Source organism: Loxodonta africana, chromosome 9 (genome assembly GCF_030014295.1).
Source record: "Loxodonta africana isolate mLoxAfr1 chromosome 9, mLoxAfr1.hap2, whole genome shotgun sequence".
Taxonomy (NCBI): Eukaryota; Metazoa; Chordata; class Mammalia; order Proboscidea; family Elephantidae; genus Loxodonta; species Loxodonta africana.
Window position 1 is genome coordinate 124031657 of NC_087350.1, and position 21019 is coordinate 124052675.

Below are 21019 nucleotides of genomic sequence, written 5' to 3' on the forward strand. Positions count from 1 at the left end.
GGCTGGGAGTATGTGCTACTCTGGTTGTTAATCTGGCCACGTTGAAGCTCTCACCACTTGTTTCCAGGTGGGCTGAGCAGCTAGTGGGTGTGTGAGCCTGGGAGTCTGTTCACTGTTCTTGTGGGGCTGTTGAGGATGTAGACAAGGTTTTTGGTGAGATGATAAATCTGTCCTGCTAGTTTTCTGGTCGTGGGTGCAGGGGTTGTTCTCCCTGGTTGTTGGGTTGGGTGTTGTGTGTGTGTGCTCCACTGGCTTCCAGTTGGCTGGGATGCAGGTGCCCGGGTCCTCAGTCACTGAGCTTGTGGTGCAGAGACTCTCACCTACAGTCCTGGGCTGGTAGGGCTGTGTGAAGGTGTTCGGAGCAGGCAACCAGTTCTCTGGTTGCAGTGGGGGTGGTGATGCAGGGACAAGGCAGGGGGCTTTTGGCTCCCCTGGGTGCCTGGTTGGAGGGCATGTCCCTGTCCACTACAGCACATAGTGGGGGCGGGGGTAGCGATGATGAAGTAAAAGAGCTGAACAGAAGATTTCACAGGGCAGCTCAAGATGACAAAGTAAAGTATTATAATGAAATGTGCAAAGACCTGGAGTTAAAAAACCAAAAGGAAAGAACACATTCTGCATTTCTCCAGCTGAAAGAACTGAAGAAAAAATTCAAGCCTCACTTTGCAATATTGAAGGATTCTATGGGGAAAATATTAAATAATGCAGCAGGAAGCATCAAAAGAAGAGGAAAGGAATACACAGAGTCACTATACCAAAAAGAGTGGTTGATGTTCAACCATTTCAGGAGGTAGCATATGATCAGGAACTGATGGTACTGAAGGAAGAGGTCCAAGCTGCACTGAAAGCACTGGCAAAAAACAAGCCTCCAGGAATTGATGGGATAACAACTGAGATGTTTCAACAAATGGATACAGTGCTGGAGGCGCCCACTTGTCTATGCCAAGAAATTTGGAAGACAGCTACCTGGCCAACCGACTGAAAGAGGTCCATATTTATGCCTATTCCAAAGAAAAATGATCCAACAGAATGTGGAAATTATTGAACAATATCATTAATATCACACGCAAGTAAAATTTTGCTGAAGATCATTCAAAAGCAGTTGTAGCAGCACATCGACAGGGAACTGCCAGAAATTCAAGCTGGATTCAGAAGAAGACATGGAACTAGGGATATCATTGCTGATGTCAGATGAATCCTGGCTGGAAGCAGAGAATACTAGAAAGATGTTTACCTGTGTTTTATTGACTATGCAAAGGCATTTGACTGTATAGATCATAACAAATTATGGATAACATTACAAAGAATGGGAATTCCAGAACAATTAATTGTGCTTATGAGGAACCTGTACATAGATCAAAAGGCAGTTGTTCAGACAGAACAAGGGAATACTGTGTGGTTTAAAGCCAGGAAAGGCATGTGTCAAGGTTGTATTCTTTCACCATACTTACTCAACCTGTATGCTGAGCAAATAATCTAAGAAGTTGGACTATATGAAGAAGAATGGGGCATCAAGATTGGAGGAAGACTCGTTAACAACCTGCATTATGCAGATGACACAGCCTTCCTTGCTGAAAACGAAGAGGACTTGAAGAACTTACTGATGAAGATCAAAGGCCACAGCCTTCAGTTTGGATTACACCTCAACATAAAGAAAATAAAAATCTTCAGAACTGGACCAATAAGCAACATCATGATAAAAAAGAAAAGATTGACGTTGCCAAGGATTTTATTTTACTTGGATCCACAATCAACACCCATGGAAGCAACAGTCAAGAAATCAAAGGATGCATTGTGTTGGACAAATCTGCTGCAAACAACCTCTTTAAAGTGTTAAAAAGCAAAGATGTCATCCTGAAGACTAAGGTGCACTTGACCCAAGGCATGGTGTTTTCAGTCACCTCATATGCATGCGATAGCTGGACAATGCATATGGAAGACTGAAGAATAATTGATGCTTTTGAATTATGGTGTTGGCAAAGAATATTGAATATACCATGAGCTGCCAAAAGAACGAACATATCTGTCTTAGAGGAAGTACAGCCAGAATGCTCCTTAGAAACAAGGATGTTGAGACTATGTCTCACATACTTTGGACGTGTTATCAGGAGGGACCAGTCCCTGGAGAAGAGCATCATGCTTGTTAGAGGGTCAGTGAAAAAGAGGAAGACCCTCAATGAGATGGATTGACACAGTGGCCTAAACAATCGGCTCAAGGATAACAACGATTGAGGATGGCACAAGACCAGGCAGTGTTTCATTCTGTTGTACATAGGGTTGCTATGAGTCGGAATGGACTCGAAGGCACCTAAGAACAACAACTCTTTTAGTGGTTGCCCTTGTAATTTTACCATGTACACATAGTAACTTTTATAGTTATTCTGTATATTAACTCCCTTAGAACACTAGGTCCCATGACATTTCTCCCAACTTGTTTTTTTTTTTGTCCAGCCTTGTCATGGATTGATTTATATCCCCCCATTATCGATTTGGCTGGGCCATAATTCCCAGTATTGTGTGATTTTCCTGTATGTTGTAAATCCTGCCACTATGGTGTTAATGAGGGAGGATGGGTGGCAGTTGTGTTAGGAGGCAGGACTCAGTCTACAAGACTAGATTGTGTCTTGAGGGAATCTCTTGTGATATAAAAGAGAGAAGCGAGCTGAGAGACAGGGGGACCTCATACCACCAAGAAAACAGTGCCAGGAGCAGAGTGTGTCCTTTGGACCTGGGGTCCCTGCAAAGAGAAGCTTCTATTCTGGGGGGAAGATTGATGAGAAGGCCGACAGAGAGAGAAAGCCTTTCCCTGGAGCCGACACCCTGAATTTGGACTTCTAGCCTACTAGACTATGAGAAAATAAATTTCTTTTTGTTAAAGCCATCCACTTGCAGTATTCCTGTTACAGCAGCACTAGATGACTGAGACAACCCTGTTAGTCCTTTTTTATAACCCACAAAATAGATATAATTGTTGTTTTTACTTTGTGGACGCTATGTTTATTTAGATTTACCAATTTCTTTGCTTACTATTTTTTGACTTATCTTTCCTTCTTGCATCTCAGACATTCTTTTAGTATTGTTTTCTTTCTTACTGAAGTATAGACATTCCTGCTGTAACAAGATTATGCATTCCTAAAGATACATGTAGTGAAAATAACAGCCTTGTAGAAGAAATAAGATTAGGGGCAAATGACTCAATATCTACATAAATCTATAACCAAAACACTAATAAAAGTAAGAATGATCCAAATGAAAGATAATAGCATAGTTACATCTCCATTGGCATTTGTACTCAGTATCAAAATCAATTTATCCTTTGCAGCCTTACACCCAGAGACTTAAACTGTGCTTTCTCCTTTGAGAGGAAGCGTATCATTGAAATAAAAAAGCAGCTCCATTGTGTATCGTCCTTCATTAGTCAGCTGTCGTAAACACCGGGGGGAATGCCGTTATAGCTTTTTCATCTACATCTGCAGTTTTACCAGTTCTCAATGTTGCAGAAACCATGACAGCTTATGAAGCCACTGAATCAGTCCTTGTTTGGACTAAAAGAAGGCATTGCTGGAGGATTTTCAACCAACCTTTTTCTTATGATCTTTATGTGTTGCTAACATTTTTCCTTAATTGTGATAAACCCTGCTCCTGATTGCTTCTTTGTTTGTTCTTCAGTCCATTAAGTTTGTGTTCATATGCTGTTTAACGAACTGAGCTGTCTAGTAGCTCCAGATTTTAATCTTCTGTGAGACTGCTTTTTACTGTTTTCTCACTTAGTTTTTGGTTGTTTATTCCTTTTTTTTTTTTTTAAGTATGTCATGTGTGTGTTTTGGATGCTGAACACTTGGGTAAAAAAAATCAGAGGATCTAGATGATTTTATCTTCCTTGAAAGAGAGGTATGTTTTCTTCTTGCAGTTAGATAGAGCACTGGTGAAACACCTTGATGCTGTCAGGGGTTGGTATTAGTCGTTGTTATTGTTAGGTGCCATCGAGTCAGCGCCAACTCATACCAACCTTATTTTGTCTTTGTTCTTAGGACAGAGTCCTTATTCCTAGGGTGTAGTCTTTTTGAGGTCTCTATTGAAAGTCTGCAGTGTTTACCAGGGTCCTTCACCTTGATAAACCTCAACCTCTAACTGCTTGCAGGCTTGAATCCCAACCTCTGTCTCCCTAGCACAACACAGCTGCTAAAGTACCACCGTGGTGTTTTCCCCCCGATCAGAAAGGAGTCTTTAGTCATTCTGGTCTGAGAAGCCCTCATGGATTGAATTACGTCCCCACAAAATTGTGTGTGTCAGTTTGGCTGAGCCATGATTCCCAGTATTGTGTGATCTTCCTATATGTTGTAAATCCTGCCTCTATGATGTTAATGAGGGAGGATGGGGGACAGTTGTGTTAGTGAGGTAGGACTCAATCTACAAGATTGGATTGTGATTTGAGGCAATCTCTTGAGATAAGAAAGAGAGCAGCGAGCAGAGAGACGGGAACCTCATACCACCAAGAAAGCAAGACCGGGAGCAGATCGCATCATTTGGACCCGGGGTTCCTGTGCCTGAGAAGCTCCTCGACCAGGGGAACACTGAGGACAAAGACCTTCCTCCAGAGCTGACAGAGAGAAAAAGCCTTCCCCTGGAGCCGACGCCCTGAATTTGGACTTTTTTTTTTTTTTGTAATAATTTTTATTGTGCTTTAAGTGAAAGTTTACAAATCAAGTCAGTCTCTCACACAAAAACCCATATACACCTTGCTACACACTCCCAATTACTCTCCCCCTAATGATACAGCCCACTCTCTCCTTCCACTCTCTCTTCTCATGTCCTTTTTGCCAGCTTCTAACACCCTCATCTCCCCTCCAAGCATGAGATGCCAACATAATCTCAAGTGTCCACCTGACCCAAGAAGCTCACTCCTCACCAGCATCCCTCTCCAGCCCATTGTCCCGTCCAATCCATGTCTGAAGAGTTGGCTTCGGGAATGGTTCCTGTCCTGGGCCAACTGAAGGTCTGGGGGCCATGACCACAGGGGTCCTTCCAGTCTCAGTCAGACCATTAAGTCTGGTCTTATGAGAATTTGGGGTCTGCATCCCACTGCTCTCCTGCTCCCTCCAGGGTTCTCTGCTGTGTTCCCTGTCAGGGCAGTCATCGGTTGTAGCCAGCCACCATCTAGTTCTTCTGGTCTCAGGCTGATATAGTCGCTGATTCATGTGGCCCTTTCTGTCTCTTGTGCTCATAATCACCTTATGTCCTTGGTGTTCTTTGTTCTCCTTTGATCCAGGTGGGTTGAGACCAATTGATGCATCTTAGATGGCTGCTTGCTAGCATTTATGAATTTGGACTTTTAACCTACTTTAATGTGAGGAAATAAATTTCTCTTTGTTAAAGCCATCCACTTGTGGTATTTCTGTTATAGCAGCACTAGATAACTAAGACAGAAGCTTCCCTCTCCTTTGCACCTGCTGTGTATGTCTCTTCTCAGGTCAGCTGGGAGTGTCAGCTTCCATAAATACCCAAACCAGAAAATCCCACTGCTGTTGAGTCAATTCCGACTCACAGCGACCCTATAGGACAGAGTAGAACTGCACCATAGGGTTTCCAAGGAGCACCTGGTAGATTTGAACTGTCAAATTTTTGGTTAGCAGCTGGGCTCTTAACCACAGCACCACCAGGGCTCCCATGAATACCTAGTCTTCCTGATTTAGAGTGGAAGAACCTAAACCTGGATATCCACGGGAGATGAATGTAATGATAAAATAATAGACTAACAATGTGTATGTGTGTGTGTGTGTGTGTGTGTGTGTAGTAGTAGTAATACAGTAAAGGAACAAAATAAACTAATAGCTACCACATAATCAAAACTTATGTTTTATTTAATATCCACAATTATGTAATGAGGAAAACAGTGCTATCTCTATTTTTACATGTATGTCTAAGAGAGGATAAACAGTTTATCCAGAGTCATAAGCGAGGAGAATCAGTACTCAAACCTTGTGTGGAACTCACAGCTACAGAAGCTGTCCATTCCACAAGAACCCAGGTGATCCATGTAGGCATCTGTACTCTAGGACTTGCAGGTGAAGGGCGGGGGCAGGCTGGAGGCTTGTGGAGCAATATGAGCTTGTGCCATGGGTGGGAGGCTGAGTGACTGGGCCCTGAAGCTGACCTCTTGGCAAGCAAGAATCACCAGGCCATCTCACCTGTGAGTACCCTTGAGCCCGTCACAGTCTCTGCAGAGCCAGGAGTGGTGCAGACCCACCCTGCTCTGGCTGGGTACAGCTGGGCCCTAGCAGAGGGGCCCCCAGGGGCACAGCCCCTGCTGCACCACCCACTGCTGCACAGGCTGAGCCCCCTGCTCACTTTCCCTGTTGATGAAGTAGGGCAGGGGCTGACTGAGCCCCAGAGCTCTCATCCTGTGCTATGACATTGAGGGCCGCGCAGCCCATGGGCAGGAGAGCAGGACCCAGTGTCTGGCTCTTAGGATGCCTCTGAAACCTGAGCTGGTGGAGGGCAGGGGTAATGTGCAGACTGCCAAGCTTAGAAGTAAAGTCTTTATTTGGGGGCTCTGCCCCTGTCATCTCATGACCTTGCTCTTTACTGGGTTCTGAGGACTCCCAGAAAGTGTGCCTATTCATCAACAACTCTCAGAAACAGATCCCTCTGCAGGTGTTTGGCATATGTGAGGGCTCCGTTTTGATGGGGCCTTGGTGGGCCACAGTGCCAAGTATCATGTAGCCATCACCAGGGACTCTCAGAGACTCCCCACCAGATTGCAGATGGTTGGGGGAGAACATGGGGAGCCAACGAGTGACTGAAGTAAAGCAAGAAAGGAGGAAGCAGCTTGAGAGGGCCCAGAGCCAAGCGAGGGTCCTTTCTGAGATGAGGTGTGAGTGCGTGTGAAGGCAGAGGTGAAGGAAGGGTGTGGACGCTACATCAGGGTATGTCGATTCTGGAAAGGCATGTAAACAAGTGCTCCTTTCCTGTGATGCCCCAGCCCCTGGCACCCTAATGCCTCTCCCAACTTGGAACAAAGGGCTGATCCTGACCTCATGAGCCCTGGAGTGCACAGATGATCTGATGGGCTGGAGTTCCCTGTGACCCTCCCCCACCAGGGCGAACCCTAAGAGAGACAGGGAGCTCCAAGGAACATTTCTGTGTTTTGCTGAAGGAAAGAGCAGTAGAGTCCGTGCAGGGTGAACCATAGGCGTCCAGGTTCATGTTTCCATGTGATTAGCCAATGACCCAGCACCATTTTTTGGAATGCGCCACTCTTGCTTTGCAGTGCTTGGCTCATCACAAAGAAAGTGTGAGTGTGTGGGCTGCTGTTGTTCCAGTGGGGGCCGTGTCTGTCTTCATACTCGTCTCACAGTGCCTCAGTTCATGTAGCTTTACAAGTCTTCACAGCTGTCCTCAAACTTTGTTCTTCTTCAAGATTGTCTTAGACTTTCTTGTTCTGTTGCATTTCCATATACATTTTAGAGTCAGTTTATCTATCAGATAAATCAGATAAACTGGGGTTCTGATTGGGATTAGGTTGAATCTAAAGATCACTGTAGGGAGAACTGACTTCTTTATAATATCAAGTTTTCTATTACATGAACATGGTTTATTCCTCCATTTATTCAGGTCTTCAATTACTTTAAAAATTGTCCTGCGGTGTTCTGGGAAGAAGTCTTGCACATCTCTCTAGGATTTATTCCAAGATATTTGATGTTTTCTGATGCTATTTTAAATAAAAATATTAAATTTTCATTCTTTGTTGCTATATAGAGAAATACAGTTGATTTTTGTGGCTGACCATCGTCTTAGTCATCTAGTGCTGCTGTAACAGAAATACCACAAGTGGTTGGCTTTAACAAAGAGAAATTTATTCTCTCACAGTCTAGGGGCTAAAAGTTTAAATTCAGAGTGCCAATTCCAGGGGAAGGCTTTCTCTCTCATTGGCTCTGGGGGAAGGTCCTTGTCATCAATCTTCCCTGGTCAGGGAGCTTCTCAGTGCAGGGACGCCTGGTCCAAAGGGTGTGCTCTTCTCCTGGCTTTTATTTCTTGGTGATTTGAGTCACCATGTCTCTCTGCTTGCTTCTCTCTTTTATATCTCAAAAGAGATTGATTTAAAACACAGGCTAATCTTATAGATTGAGTCCCTCCTCATTGACATAACTGCCACTAATCCCACCTCATTAACATCATAGAGGTAGGATTTACAACACAGAAAAATCACATCAGATGACAAAATGGTGGACAATCACACAGTACTGGAAATCATAGCCTAGTCAAGTTGACACATATTTTGGGGGGACACAATTCAGTCCATGACAACCTTATATCCCACAGTCTTGCTAAATTAGCTTATGTAGCGTCTGTTGAGTATTCTGTTTACATCATTATATCATCTTCAGATAATGGCAGTTTTATTTCTTCCTTTCCAATCTTTACACCTCTTATTAATTTTTCTCCCATTGCACTGGCTAGGATCTTTAGTGTGGTGTTAACTGGAAGTAATAATAATGACCATTGTTATTTCATTCTAGTTTCAGGGGAAGATTCCAATATTTCACTATTAAGCATGAAATGTTATTTTTTAGATATCATCATCAGGTAAAAGAAGTTTTCTTCTATTCCTAGTTTGCTAAGAATTGCTTTTTAGCAATTGTGAACGAATGTTGAATTTTATGAAATGCTTTTTCCGAACCTGTTGAGATAACCATACGATTTTTCTCTAGTATCCTATTAACTTGTTGAATTAAATTGATTTAAAAAAATTTTAAATCAACCTTGCATCTCTGGAATAAACCCAGCTTGGCCACAATGGACTGCTGATTTTGTTGCTCTGTCGTGTCCTCTTGGCTTTTGTATTTCTTTTGAAGAAGTGAGTGTGGGAACCAGCAGTGGAAGGTGGCTTGTGCCCCAAGCCACTACACTGTCGCTCTGCATGACCCTGAGCCAGGCTTTCCAGAAAGGTCTCAGGACTCTGTCACCCATATGAATTGAAATATTCATCAGAGTGATTAGAAATGAAAAACGATTGTGAGACAAATACTACTCAAGGAAAACAAAACCTTCCTCAAAAGGAAAAAAGGTCACTGGCAATTAACCTCAGGATTCTGGTTTGTGGACTAGGCAGAGCCTGGGGGAGGGGAGCAAGGGTTCTGAGAGACCAGAGAATGGACTTGGGGAAGGGAGATGCTGAACAGGCATGGAGCTGAGCAGAGTGAGGGCCCCAGGCAGAGGGGACTGAGGAGAGACAGTGACCGGGCCTGCCAGGCTCAGCACTGCATTCAAAGTCCTCGTGCCTCTGAGTCCCAGCCTGGTGGGGTGCCCCCTTCTCCAGGGTCTCAGAGAGGACCCCAGACCAGGTTCGACTGACTACGGCCTCTGTGACTGTCCCCTGCTGGCCCGAGATTATGCAGGGGCAGCGGGACAGGGCTGTGTTAAGGGCTTGAAGGGTTCTGTGCTCCCAGACAGTGCAGAGAACTACTGCCCTGGTCTCTGGAGCCAAGGAGGCTGTGGTGTTGGTAGAACATGTGCACTGAGGCCCCTTGCAGAGGCCCAGCCAGAGTGCCATGTGGCCATGGAGCTGTCTCTCCTCTTGACAAGTGGCAAGAAGGTCTGATGGGGTCTCCGACTCCGTACCAGCCATGGTCCTAGCTAGCCACTTGTCTGGTCATGATGCGACATTGACTGGAGGGCATTTCCCAGCCCCCAGCTCAGCTTTGAAGTGTCAGCGTCGAAGACCTGCTGCCCTCCCCAGGAGCTGGAAGTGGGAAGGGCGTTTATACAGTGGGGTTTTTTTTTTGGTGCCCACAGCCCTAACTTGGTGACTTTGTGTCCTCATAGGTGAAAACATAGACCTGGAGAGCCAAGCGGAGGGGAAGAAGGAGGCAGATACCAGCGGTGTGATGGGAGGCGGCCCCCGGCCAATTGTCCCATACAGCTCCATGTTCTGTCTGAGTCCCACTAACCTGTGAGTCTCTGCCACTCGCCGTGGCCCTGCTTGTGCTTCACTCACTGTCACGAGTTCACAGCATGCAGTAGCGAACATTTCCAGAATATGCGTCTGTGGCAGCACTAAGTCAGCTCACTGTAGGTACATTCATTCCTTTAATCATCACAACCCTAAGAAGAAATACCGTTACCACCTCATTTTACAGAGGAGGACACCAGGGCACAGGAAGTGCTGACTGCCTCAGACACCAGCCCTGAGAGCCAGCCACAGAGTTTGTGCCTGAAGTTTTACCTCCCTGCCCCCCGGGTGCATGTCTCTGTGCGCAGCTCTGCCCATATCCACCTGCATACAAGCCCTGCCCATATCTACCTGCACATGGGTCCTGTCCATGCCCACCTGCACCCAGGCCTTGCCTGTATGCACGTGCATAAGGCCCCACCCATATGTGCCTGCACACAAGCCCTGCCCATATTCACCTGCACACAAGCCCCACCCCTATCTACCTGCACACAAGCCCCACCCATACCCACCTGCACACAGGCGGTGTCCATGCCCATCTGCACCCAGACCCTGCCTATATCCACCTGCATAAGGCCCCACCCCTATCCATCTGCACACAAGCCCTGCTCATATCCACCAGTACATGAGCCCCGCCCATATCTACCTGCACCCAGGCCCTCCCATATCCACCTGCATGTCCACCTGCACACAGACCCTGCCCATATCCACCTGCACACAAGCCCCACCCATACGCACCTTACACAGGCCCTGCCCATATCTACCCGCACCCAGGCCCTGCCCATACCCATCTACACACAGGCCCTCCCATATCTGCCTGCATGTCTACCTGCACCCAGGCCTTCCTGTATCCACCTGCATGTCCACCTGCACACAAGCCCCGCCCACAGCCACTGGACAAAGACTCAGTCCATACCTACCTGCATGCAAGCACCTGCTGTCCATCATATCTCTGTCCTCTAGGTGTGCACCTCTGCCTCATGTCTGTCTCCTGCATCTGTTCATGCATACCTATCACAAAATTCGTCATGCACCCATCACCCTCTCATCAACCCTGGCACTCGCATTAATTCAACAAGTATTCATGTGCCAAACAGCATTCCAGGTGCCAGGAACATAGAGTAACGGACAGACCAGACAAAAGCCCTTCCCTACTGAGCTCACATGCTACTGAGAGAGGCAGGATCGACCAGAGAAACAAGTAAAAGTCGTGAAATGTCAGCTAGTGGTGAGTGAGAAGGAGGACATGCAGCACAGAGAGTGGAGGGTTGAGCTGGGGGTCCGAAGTTAGAGAGGGTTCAGGCGGGCCTCAGTGAGAGGTGACAGATCAAAGACTCAGGGGAGGGGAGGGACGAGCTGGCGGTGCCGAAGTTAGAAGGAGGTCAGGTGGGCCTCGGTGAGAGGGGAGAGTCCCACGCAGAGGCACAGCAGGGTAAAAGAGGGACTGCAAGAAAACCCCAGGCTAGAGCAGGGGTAGAGGCTTATTGATGGGGGGCAGCAGAGAGGGACACTTGCCCCTGGGCGCAAGTCCAAGGGGCGCCAGACAAGGCATGGAATGACATTCCAGTGTGCTGCAAATATGAAAGGCACTTGACTGAGTCAGCCAGACAAGAGACCTTTCTGCTCGCTCGTTGCTGCTATCAATTCCTATTCATCTTGAAATTGGGGGTGGGGGGGCACAACTTAGAAATTGCCCTGGGCACTTGTTACCCTCGCTACGCCCCTGCAGGGGCTCAGCAGCCAGACAGACCCACCCACCCATTATGTGTCTGTCTAACTCCCTCATGAGTGGGTACAGGGCTCCACCACACCACGGCTCCTCCAGACCGCATCCCCAGCCTGCTTCTCCTTCCATCCCTCCTTCCAACTTTCACTATCACTGTTTCCCCGGCACTTACTCTGCTGTGCTGTGACCGAGACAGCTGGGCCCCTGCCCTCTCAGGACTGATGGTACAGTGGGGGCAGGGGGCAGGTAACCACCAGGTAAACACAGTGTGGAAATGGTAAAATGGGGGGAGGGGAACCTCCACCCAGACTGAAGCTCGGGGTTTCCTAGGGGAAATGATGTCTTAGTTGAAACTTCAAGGATAAATAAGAGGTAAGATGAAGAAGAGAAAGTATTTTTTGTAGAGAGAACGGCATTTGCAGTGGCCCCCAGGTGAAGACAGAAGGCTCAGGATGGCTGAAGACAGGTGGGTGGTGGGGCACAGGGGTGTGGAGGTGAGCAGCAAGTGTGTGCCCACAGTCAGAAGCCAGGGCAGGTTGCAGCAGTGGGGGCGGGTGAGTGAGGCAAGGAGACCATCTGCAGGGCTGCCTGGTGGGAGAACACTGGGCCCGGAGATGCTGGTCTGTCTCCTGCACCAGGGCAGAGGTTTGGGAGTGGATGTTTGGAGAGGAACCTGGAGGTAGAATCTGGTGATAAATTAGATGTGGAGGGAAGATGTCAAGGATGACAGTTCTGCTCCATGGCAGAGTGGAGGGCAGTGTGTTCCCGAGGTCTGACCTGGGGGCTCGATGGACTCAGGGGCAAAGCTGCACTTGAGGTGGAGGCTCTGCTGCAAAATGGACTGGGTGACTGTGGAGGTACAAGAACAGAGGGCCTGGGCAGAGAGGCCTCAGACAGTGGTCATGGAGGCCAGAGGAAGGGCTCCTTGAGTAAGGAGAGAGAAGCATCCTGGGGACGCAGCACCAGGAGGCCTTCTGTGCCGCTCAAGTGGGTGTGGGGGGAGGAGAGGAGTGGGTGGGTGGTAGCTGGGGATGGGTGTCATCTCAGACGGAAGGTCCTGGGGGTTTGTAGCAGTGATGGGCGAAGAAGTTGGAGGAGCAGGTTGAGTGGCCTGCAAGGTGGGAGAGGTGAATGCCCCTGGGATCAGCCCCTCCCTGTGGCCTCCGGGTCACAGGGACATCAGCATCAATCTTGTGTCTTCTTTTCTGTGCTGTTTCCTGGTGTCTCCCCCGTGGGGTAAAGCCCTCTGAGGCCAGGACATGTCATTTTCTTTCCTGTTGTGTCTCTGGATTTAGGGCATGCCAGAGCAGAGTAGACGCTCAGTAATCGTTAGCCAGTGAATGAAGGTAAACAGGTGATTGAGGAGGTGTGCATGTGACAGGTGTGTTCACTAGCAGCATGGCCCCAGTGGAAAGAGAGGCCTGCTGTCCACAACCGGGTTAAGTGGGTTGGTCTCAAATTCTTCTCTGAGCAACCCCCTCAGCCCTACCTATAGCAAATCTTTTCTGTAGGGGGCCAGGCAGTAAACATTTCAACTTTGCAGACCATAATGGCACTACTCACTGCTGCTATTGTACCGTGAAAGCCTCCTCCAGACAGTATACAAATGAATGAGCATGGCTGTGTCCCAAAACTTTATTTACAACTAGGGGCTCCCCAACTTGGCCTGCTGGCCGCAGTTTGCTGACCTCTGCTGTAGTTTCTGCAGCCTCCCCACCCTTTCCTGGGACTCCTTTTCAAGAGTACCTCTTCTCAGTCACCTTTGGTCACCTGGCATTGTCCCTCAACAACATGGACACTTGGTAAAGCTCAGCTCTAGGTGCAACCCCTTCCTGAGGTGCCCCAGTAAGATTCTACCTAAGGGGTGAACACACACACACGCCTCAAGTGTGGGGAACCAGCCCTGGGCCAGTGTCTGGGTCTTGTGATGATCTTTCCTCTGCTCCCCCAGGCTCCGCCGCTGCTGCCATTACATTGTGACCATGCGGTACTTCGAGATGGTCATTCTGGTGGTCATTGCCCTGAGCAGCATTGCCCTCGCTGCTGAGGACCCTGTGCGCACAGACTCACCCAGGAACAACGTGAGTGGGTCTGCTCTGTGGGAGTACCCCTGGTGGTGGGACCCTTGGTGCTTGGCCCTCGGTGGTCTTCCCACCAGACACTTCTTCCTCTGCCTGGGCCCCTTCTGTGGTGGGTTTGGGACCAGCAGTCTGGAGAAGCCACCTCATCACCCCACATATTACAGATGGGCTGAGCAGGAAGTGCCCTGGTCCCAGAGCCTTTCCTCCTGCCATTGGCACCAACAGGGCCCTGGCTGATGTGTGTTCTTTTCAGGTCCTGGAAGAAAAGCTCAGAGCCCTGAGATGGTCCCTGACTCAGAGCTTCTGGCTCAGCCTTTGAGAGTTACCTTCATGTTGGTTCTAGGTTCTGAAATACATGGATTACATCTTCACAGGCGTCTTCACCTTTGAGATGGTGATAAAGGTGAGATACGTGGCTGCCCCTGGTAACCCCAAAGCCTTGTCCTCTCCCACTGAGATGGGACAGAGTCAAGCCATATTTCCGAAACCTCTGTTGTAAAGGCATGTGGTGGGTCTGCATGTGTGTGTGCTCGGCAATGATGTGTACATGTGTGTGTGCTCACACAGGAGGCATCCCGTGTTGTGGAGAATGAGAGGCCGTCAGCACAGTCACTGTTGCTTTGTCAATGACCATGGGTGTGTGACAGTGCTATTACCATCTGGAGGGCTTTCACCACGTTGCTGGGCGCTCACTACACTCCAGCTCCTCAACGTGTGGAATTATAGGCTTCCTTAATGTACGAGTGTGGGCTTAACGCCTCCCTAAGAATCGCATTGTGGTCGGCAAAGGAGGAAGGCCATGAGACATCAGGGGTGGAAAGAGACCTCAGGGAAAGGGAGGTGACTGCAGCGTCTGAAAATTTGCTGGAAGGGGGTGCTGGTGACTTACATATAAAAAGGGCCTGGTATTTGTCTGATCAGAGGCCAAGTCTACCATTTCAGCAAGACCATTACCATCTGTCTGCAGTGTTGGCATGCAGTACCTTCTTGGTGGGGTGTGTAGATTGCACAGGTGCACGTTTGCACAAGTAAGCATGTTTGCGCAAGTGTGTGTGTTTACACAGGTCTGTGCATAAATGTCTGTGTTTGCACAGGTGTGCATGTGTGCACAGATGTGTGTGTGTGCACAGGCGTGAGTGTTTGCACAGGTATGTGTTTTCATGAATGTGTACATGTCTGCATGTATGTGTGCTGCATACATGCATTCAGGGTAGTTCTTTTTATGTGCACTTACAAAGTGTGCGTGAGCATGGCCTCTGCCGTTCCTATAGTCATAAAACCTTGTGGGGTAGGCCCCACTTTACAGGTGAGGAGGCTGAGGCTTACAGCGGTTCAGTTACTTGCCAAAATTACACAGACAGGATGTAAGTGTAGACCCACTGACTCCGGCCAGCAGCTCCTCCCACTGCCCCGAGCTGACCTTTGAGGGTCTGGGCAGTCTTTGTGCCCCTGGGCACATGTGCCTGAGGTGTGGCCAGGAGGAGCAGATGGTGACAGACCTCATAGTGTCCCTCAGGCTCCAGGGGGCCTCGGCCAGTCATGAGCCACATGGGAATATTTGTGTCGATGGCACTGAGGCCTCTAGGGGTGCAACCCAGGCCACATCCCCTTTCCCCAAGACAGTGTGACCCAGCTGCATCCCCCTCTCCTGAGAGGGTGATATCTGAGCCTTGCCCTCCCCTCTTATTCCACACACTAAAGTGTGTTTTCCCCCAAAGATGATTGACCTGGGACTGCTGCTACACCCTGGGGCCTACTTCCGGGACCTGTGGAACATCTTGGACTTCATTGTGGTCAGTGGTGCTCTGGTGGCATTTGCCTTCTCGTAAGTACCTGTCAGCTGTGGCCTCCCACTGGGCTGCAGCTTCTAGAGCTGGTCAGTGTTGGGGGTGAGGGAGGAAGGGAGAGCCCCATCAGCCTCCGTGCTGAGATGGGACTCGACATGCCCAGTGTTGACTGCCCCCCACCCTCTACTCCAGGGCTCTCTGGGCAGCACCCTCCTAATCCCCCCCATCCACAGGCCATCCTGAGTTCCTCTCCAAGGTCGATCAAGGCCCTTTTCACCAGAGTCAGGAGTACAGGGTCTAGGGCCAGTGGTTCTGGATGGCTGGAAGGGCATGTTCCACACATGAGCCTTCCCGCCTTGGAGCTGAGCTGGGTTAAGAGGGACCCAGTGGCCTGTTTACCCTGAGGCAGCCCATGGTCCTGGGAGAGGGCCCACATCCCTTGGGCTTGAGTGGCATCTACTTATGGGGTCCTTCAGGGCCATTTCACCTGCTTCAGGCAAGTTCCAGCTCAGGTGACCTCCTGTTATTTCTGCCCGAGTGGTCAGCCAGAGCTCATGGGTGTCCCCCTCCTGTTGGGACTTCAGACCGTTTTCTCTGCGGTTTGCTGAGCCCAAGCCTGGGGTCTCCCGTAGAGATAGAGGGTCAGCAGGAGGCAGGCATCTGAGGACTTGGGGGTGAGTCTGGACTAGGAAATACGGGGCAGGACTGGGTACACAGGGGAACCCTTGAAGAGCTATGAGTGAGACACAGAGATAACGAAGACCCCAGGGGTGACAGGTATCAAGGGCAAAGAAAGGGGCCTAATCTTCTTAGGTAGGGAGGGCCTCCCTTCCTGCTCAGGGTGTGGGCCAGAGCTGCACCCTGGACAGAGGCCTTCTTGTCTCTGCCGGCGTCACTGACTCTGTGTTCTCTTTGTTTTCCTGTTGCTGGACTCGGTAGGAGCTTCATGGGGTAATGCCTTCCCTTACCCCCTTGCACTGCCACCACCATCACAGTTATCCTGGGGGCCCGGCTCGGGCTATGTCATCACTGCCCTTCTCTCTCATCCACATCTGTCTTCACGCGGCTGCATGCTGCCTGGGCGGGGCCCCTGGCAGAGGGCCGGTCTGCCTGGGGCCAGGCTGGGGCTGGCTAGTCTTTGGGGACAGGTGACCCTGTGAGCAGGGCATCCCAAGATAGTGCTGGAGGGCAGAGAGGGGATGTGGATAGGAGCTGCCGGCCGTGGGCCAGTTGGCTGCCTGAGGTCTGACATCCAAGGAAATTTCCCCAAGGCCTGCTCTGCCTGTCTCCCCTGGGTGTCCTGACGGCCTGTTCTTATGTGATAGAGAAAGTGATGACTGCCAGAAAGCCAGTGAGGGGCCGGTCAGGTGTCTGGAGGAGGGCAAGGGTGGAATCCAGCAAGGGAGAGGGAGCAGGTGCTGGGCTGGGCGGAGGGAAGTGCAGCCCAAGCCCTGTTGCCACTCCACCCAGGGGGCCGCCTCGAGGAGTGCTCCCCTGGGACATCATTTCCTGGGAGAAAACGTGTCTCTTCACTTCTGCATCCCTCAGGTTTCCACCGCCTCCCCTGTCCTCCTGGGCTAGCCTCAGCAGGCAGCTGCAGGAAGCTGGTTTGAGGGTGGGTGTCAGGAGCACTGGGATGCTGGAAACCTCTGCCTTGCTCAGGGCTGGGCTCTTCTGGGGCACTTGGTGTAATCTGGGAATGCAGGTCTGGGAAGGGAGACAAAAAGGCTAGGCTGCCATCAGCTGGCATGGGCTCTGCCACTCCGTATTCTGAGGAGAAAAACCACCTGGGGGTGGCCTCTGATACCCTCCATACAGGCCTTCGTTCCTCAGGGATTGCCAGGGGGTGTCATGAGACGTAGACTCTGAGGAAAGGGGGCTAGGGCGACCTTGGGTGAGTGTTTCCCATGCTCCCTGAGCCCTCAGCTCCCCTGCTCTGCACTGTCTGGGCTGAGACCCCCCAAGTGGGGTTTGCTTCACTGCTGAGATCGGCCCCTTACCAAGAAGCCTATGAAGGCTGTGAGTGCAGGCTCCCTGTGCCCCTCAGGAGACTTCCTCCACACCCTTGGCCTGGCCCTCAGGCCATGGGAGGGCCGCCCCAGCCTGCTGATTCCTGGGCCAATGTGGCTACTTGTGCAAGGAGTGCTGCCCTGAGTGGCTGCTGACCCTGGGCTTCTGAGCTTGTTCCCCTGCTGGACTTTATCTCTGACTTCCTGTCCCACCATCCCTCTCCCAGTTTGGGTTTTCCTGTTTGCTCCATTCTGGGTTGTCTTGAGGTCTCTGTCTGTCTGTCTCTCCCTTGTTTTATCGTCTCGTTGTCCGTCCTGTCTCCTGCATTGCCTCTGTACTTACCTTTGTCTTTTCCTCTGTTCCTTCTTCCCTCCCTCCAGCCCTTCCATTTTTTTCTCCCCCTCATCCTTCCTGTCAGTTTTACATCAGCCAGGGAAGCATTAGGGCAGCTGAGGGAGGAGGACAGGCAGAGAGAGCCATAGGGGTGGAGGCCAGAAAAGTCCCTTTACTGCCCCCAAGAGGCAGGAAAACCAGCTCTTCAAGAAGGTACAGTGATAAAGGACATGGTGGCACCCTGCTCTTGGCTCCCCTATGCCATTCCACCTGGGGGTCTGTGTGCCCTCATGTCTGTCCCTGTCCTCCTGGGGCTGGCCTCAGCAGGTGGCTTCAGGAAGCTGGTTTGGGGTGAGCATCAGGGGAGTGCTGGGGTGCTGGAAACCACTGCCGTGCTCCAGGCTGGGATTCTCCTGGACACCAGGGGCCCACTAACCTGGCCCTGGTGCCCATCTGCCCAGATGCTGGGCACTGGTTGGACTGGCGGTAGTGTGGCTGAGGTTTCTTGCTCTTGGGTCCTCAGCCCTGTGGCCTGAGGCAGAATGCATGTGGGATCATGCACGCCCTGAGGGTCCCTCTGCCTGTCTCCATCTGTGGCTTCTCCTTCTAGAGGATCCAAAGGGAAAGACATCAACACTATCAAGTCCCTGAGAGTCCTGCGTGTCTTGCGGCCACTCAAGACCATCAAACGGCTGCCTAAGCTCAAGGTTGGAGCCTGGAGAGTCGGAACTGGTGGGGCGGGCTGGTGTGTGTGTGTATTGGATGTGTGCAAGTGTACATGCTTATGTGTGTGCACATGCCTGTATGTGTGCATGAGTGTGTTCGAGACTGTATGCATGCGTGCACATGTCCCTGCACATGTGCATATGTGTGTGCATGTGTGCATGTCTGTGTGTTATTCTGTGCTCACATCTGCATTTATGCATATGTACATGCCTTGTGTTATATGTGTGCACATGTGCATCCATGGACACAAGTGCAAATGCTTACGTGTGTGCATGTATATTCATGCACATTGTGTATATGTGTGCCTTCTCTGTTAGCATGCATATGTATATATTGTGTATGAGTGTACATACTTACATGTGTGCATGTGTGTTCATATGTGTTCATGCTCGTGTGTGCCTGCATGCATGGCTGCATGTTCATGTGTGTGTTGTGTGCATCTCTGGGTGTATGCACATATGTGCATGTGTATGTGCCTGGGTGTGTGTTAATGTACACGTGAACATGTGTGTGTTTGCACAGGTCTGAGTTTATGTGCTTGCATGCGTGCCCATGTATACATGTTCATGAATGTGTGTGCGTGTCTGTGTGAACGCATACACACTTTTGTGTTGCATGAGTGTGTACTTGACTGTGTGTATGCACATGAGTATATGCTTACATGTGGTTCATGCATCTGTGCACACGTGAGCATGTGTGCACGTGCGTGTTGTGTGCATGTTATGTGCATGTGTGTATGTGCATGGACATGCCTGTGTGTGCCCGTACTGCAGGTACACATGCACCTGGCCCTGTCCCACTGCAGCTTCTTGCATGGGGTGGGATAAGCAGAGGGGAGGCCCCACATTTTGCTTCTCAGATCACACACCTATGGGGAGGAGGTGGGCTTCTTCACAGCAGTCCCACCTGGGACTCCTCTTCCTTTTCAAGGACCACCAAATGAGCTAGGGTGTTCTGATCAACAGCTGCAGCACAGGAAGGAAGCGGTGCTCCCAGGGAGGCCGAGGATTGTGAGGGGAGTGCAGGGAGGGCAGGGGTTCCCAGGGAAGGCCCTCAAGGATCAGCACAGCTGAGATTCTGGATAAAGGAAAGAGTGTGAACCCAAACACAGCTGTGCTAAAATCTAGTAATTGATGAGTGCTTGCAAGGCTGAGCGAACTGCTTTCATGCTGGGTCCTTGGTGTGCAGGCAGGTCTGGGCAGAGCAGGTTCTCAGCAGGGGCTGTGGCTCTGCCATGCCAGCATGAGCAGCCGGAGACACACTTCAAGGCACTGAAAGGTGCGTTTTCTCAGCTGCGTCCCCAGATACGCAAGGAGGAGGCCCAGCTGGTGATGGCAGCAGATGTCTGTCACCTCAGGGCCACAAAACAGCAAAAGTCCTTGCCTCAGAGCTGGTGTACAGCATTGCCACATCTGTCCTGGGTCAGCCTGGGCAGATTCCCACTGGCCAGCAGGGTGGAGTGGGACCCTGCCCAGCCCCTCCTGGCACAGTCAGCCTAGGCTCTGAGGCGTCTTTGCTTACTTGGCCTCACTTGGACCTGCAGCCCTGGGGGCCTCTCCTCAGGTGCTGTCCACCTGCCCGCTTCCCATCTCCTCCTGCTGTTTTGGGCAGCTGGCGGTGGATCCATTCCCTGTCTGCAGGGCCTCGGCCACCCGGGGGTCTCCTCAGGGGCCCGAGATCTGAGCATGTAGGTGCCCCTGCCCTTCCCCAGGCCGTGTTCGACTGTGTGGTGAACTCCCTGAAGAACGTCCTCAACATCCTGGTCGTCTACATGCTCTTCATGTTCATCTTCGCTGTGATCGCCGTGCAGCTCTTCAAAGGGAAGTTCTTTTACTGCACTGACGAGTCCAAGGAGCTGGAGAGGGACTGCAGGTAAACTGAGGCTGGGCACGTGTGACACTCCCTCATGACCAAGTGGTCAGGTCACGTGGCTCAGGAGACTCAGCCAAAGCCAGCAGTGGGGACCCCAAGGGAGGGCTCTGGGGGGGCCTGCTAGGGGTGTGCCAGCCACCACCAGGGAATCGTGAGGCTTGCACCCTTATGTCCCCAGTGTTGTACTGGGGACCCTAGCGTTCCTCATCAGTGGGGTCAGGCACAAACCAGCTGCTGAGGGGGGACTCTCAGGCCCCGGGGTGTCGGTGGAAGGCTCTCCAGCCCTGAGATCCAGTGAGGTCAGAGGCGCGACCTCATTGTTAGAGCAGCTGTGACTGTGGAGGTGAGGCTCAGACGTCCTGCTGCAGGCCCCGCCTTCGGGGAAGTGCTGGGAGAAATGGAGGGGGCTGTACCTGCTGAACAGGACAGTGCGGCGTGGCCCTGCCTGGTTGTGCAGTGTTCTCTTGTGTGAATAGACACGATGTACCTGCCCACTCTGCTATTGATGGCATCTGGCGGTTCCCAGTTTGGG

The 21019-nt window shown here is 50.7% G+C and overlaps 1 protein-coding gene across 1 annotated transcript in view; it reads left to right on the forward strand.

Annotated features, from left to right (window-relative positions):
* The window catches only part of CACNA1B (calcium voltage-gated channel subunit alpha1 B), a 308079-nt gene that overhangs the window by 211463 nt on the left and 75597 nt on the right, over window positions 1-21019 (forward strand). Inside the window, exons 21-26 of the mRNA XM_064290825.1 lie at window positions 9826-9952; window positions 13630-13759; window positions 14103-14162; window positions 15478-15584; window positions 18500-18596; window positions 20327-20487. Of these exons, the coding sequence (XP_064146895.1) occupies window positions 9826-9952; window positions 13630-13759; window positions 14103-14162; window positions 15478-15584; window positions 18500-18596; window positions 20327-20487 (682 nt within the window). The remainder of the gene's footprint in view (window positions 1-9825; window positions 9953-13629; window positions 13760-14102; window positions 14163-15477; window positions 15585-18499; window positions 18597-20326; window positions 20488-21019) is intronic.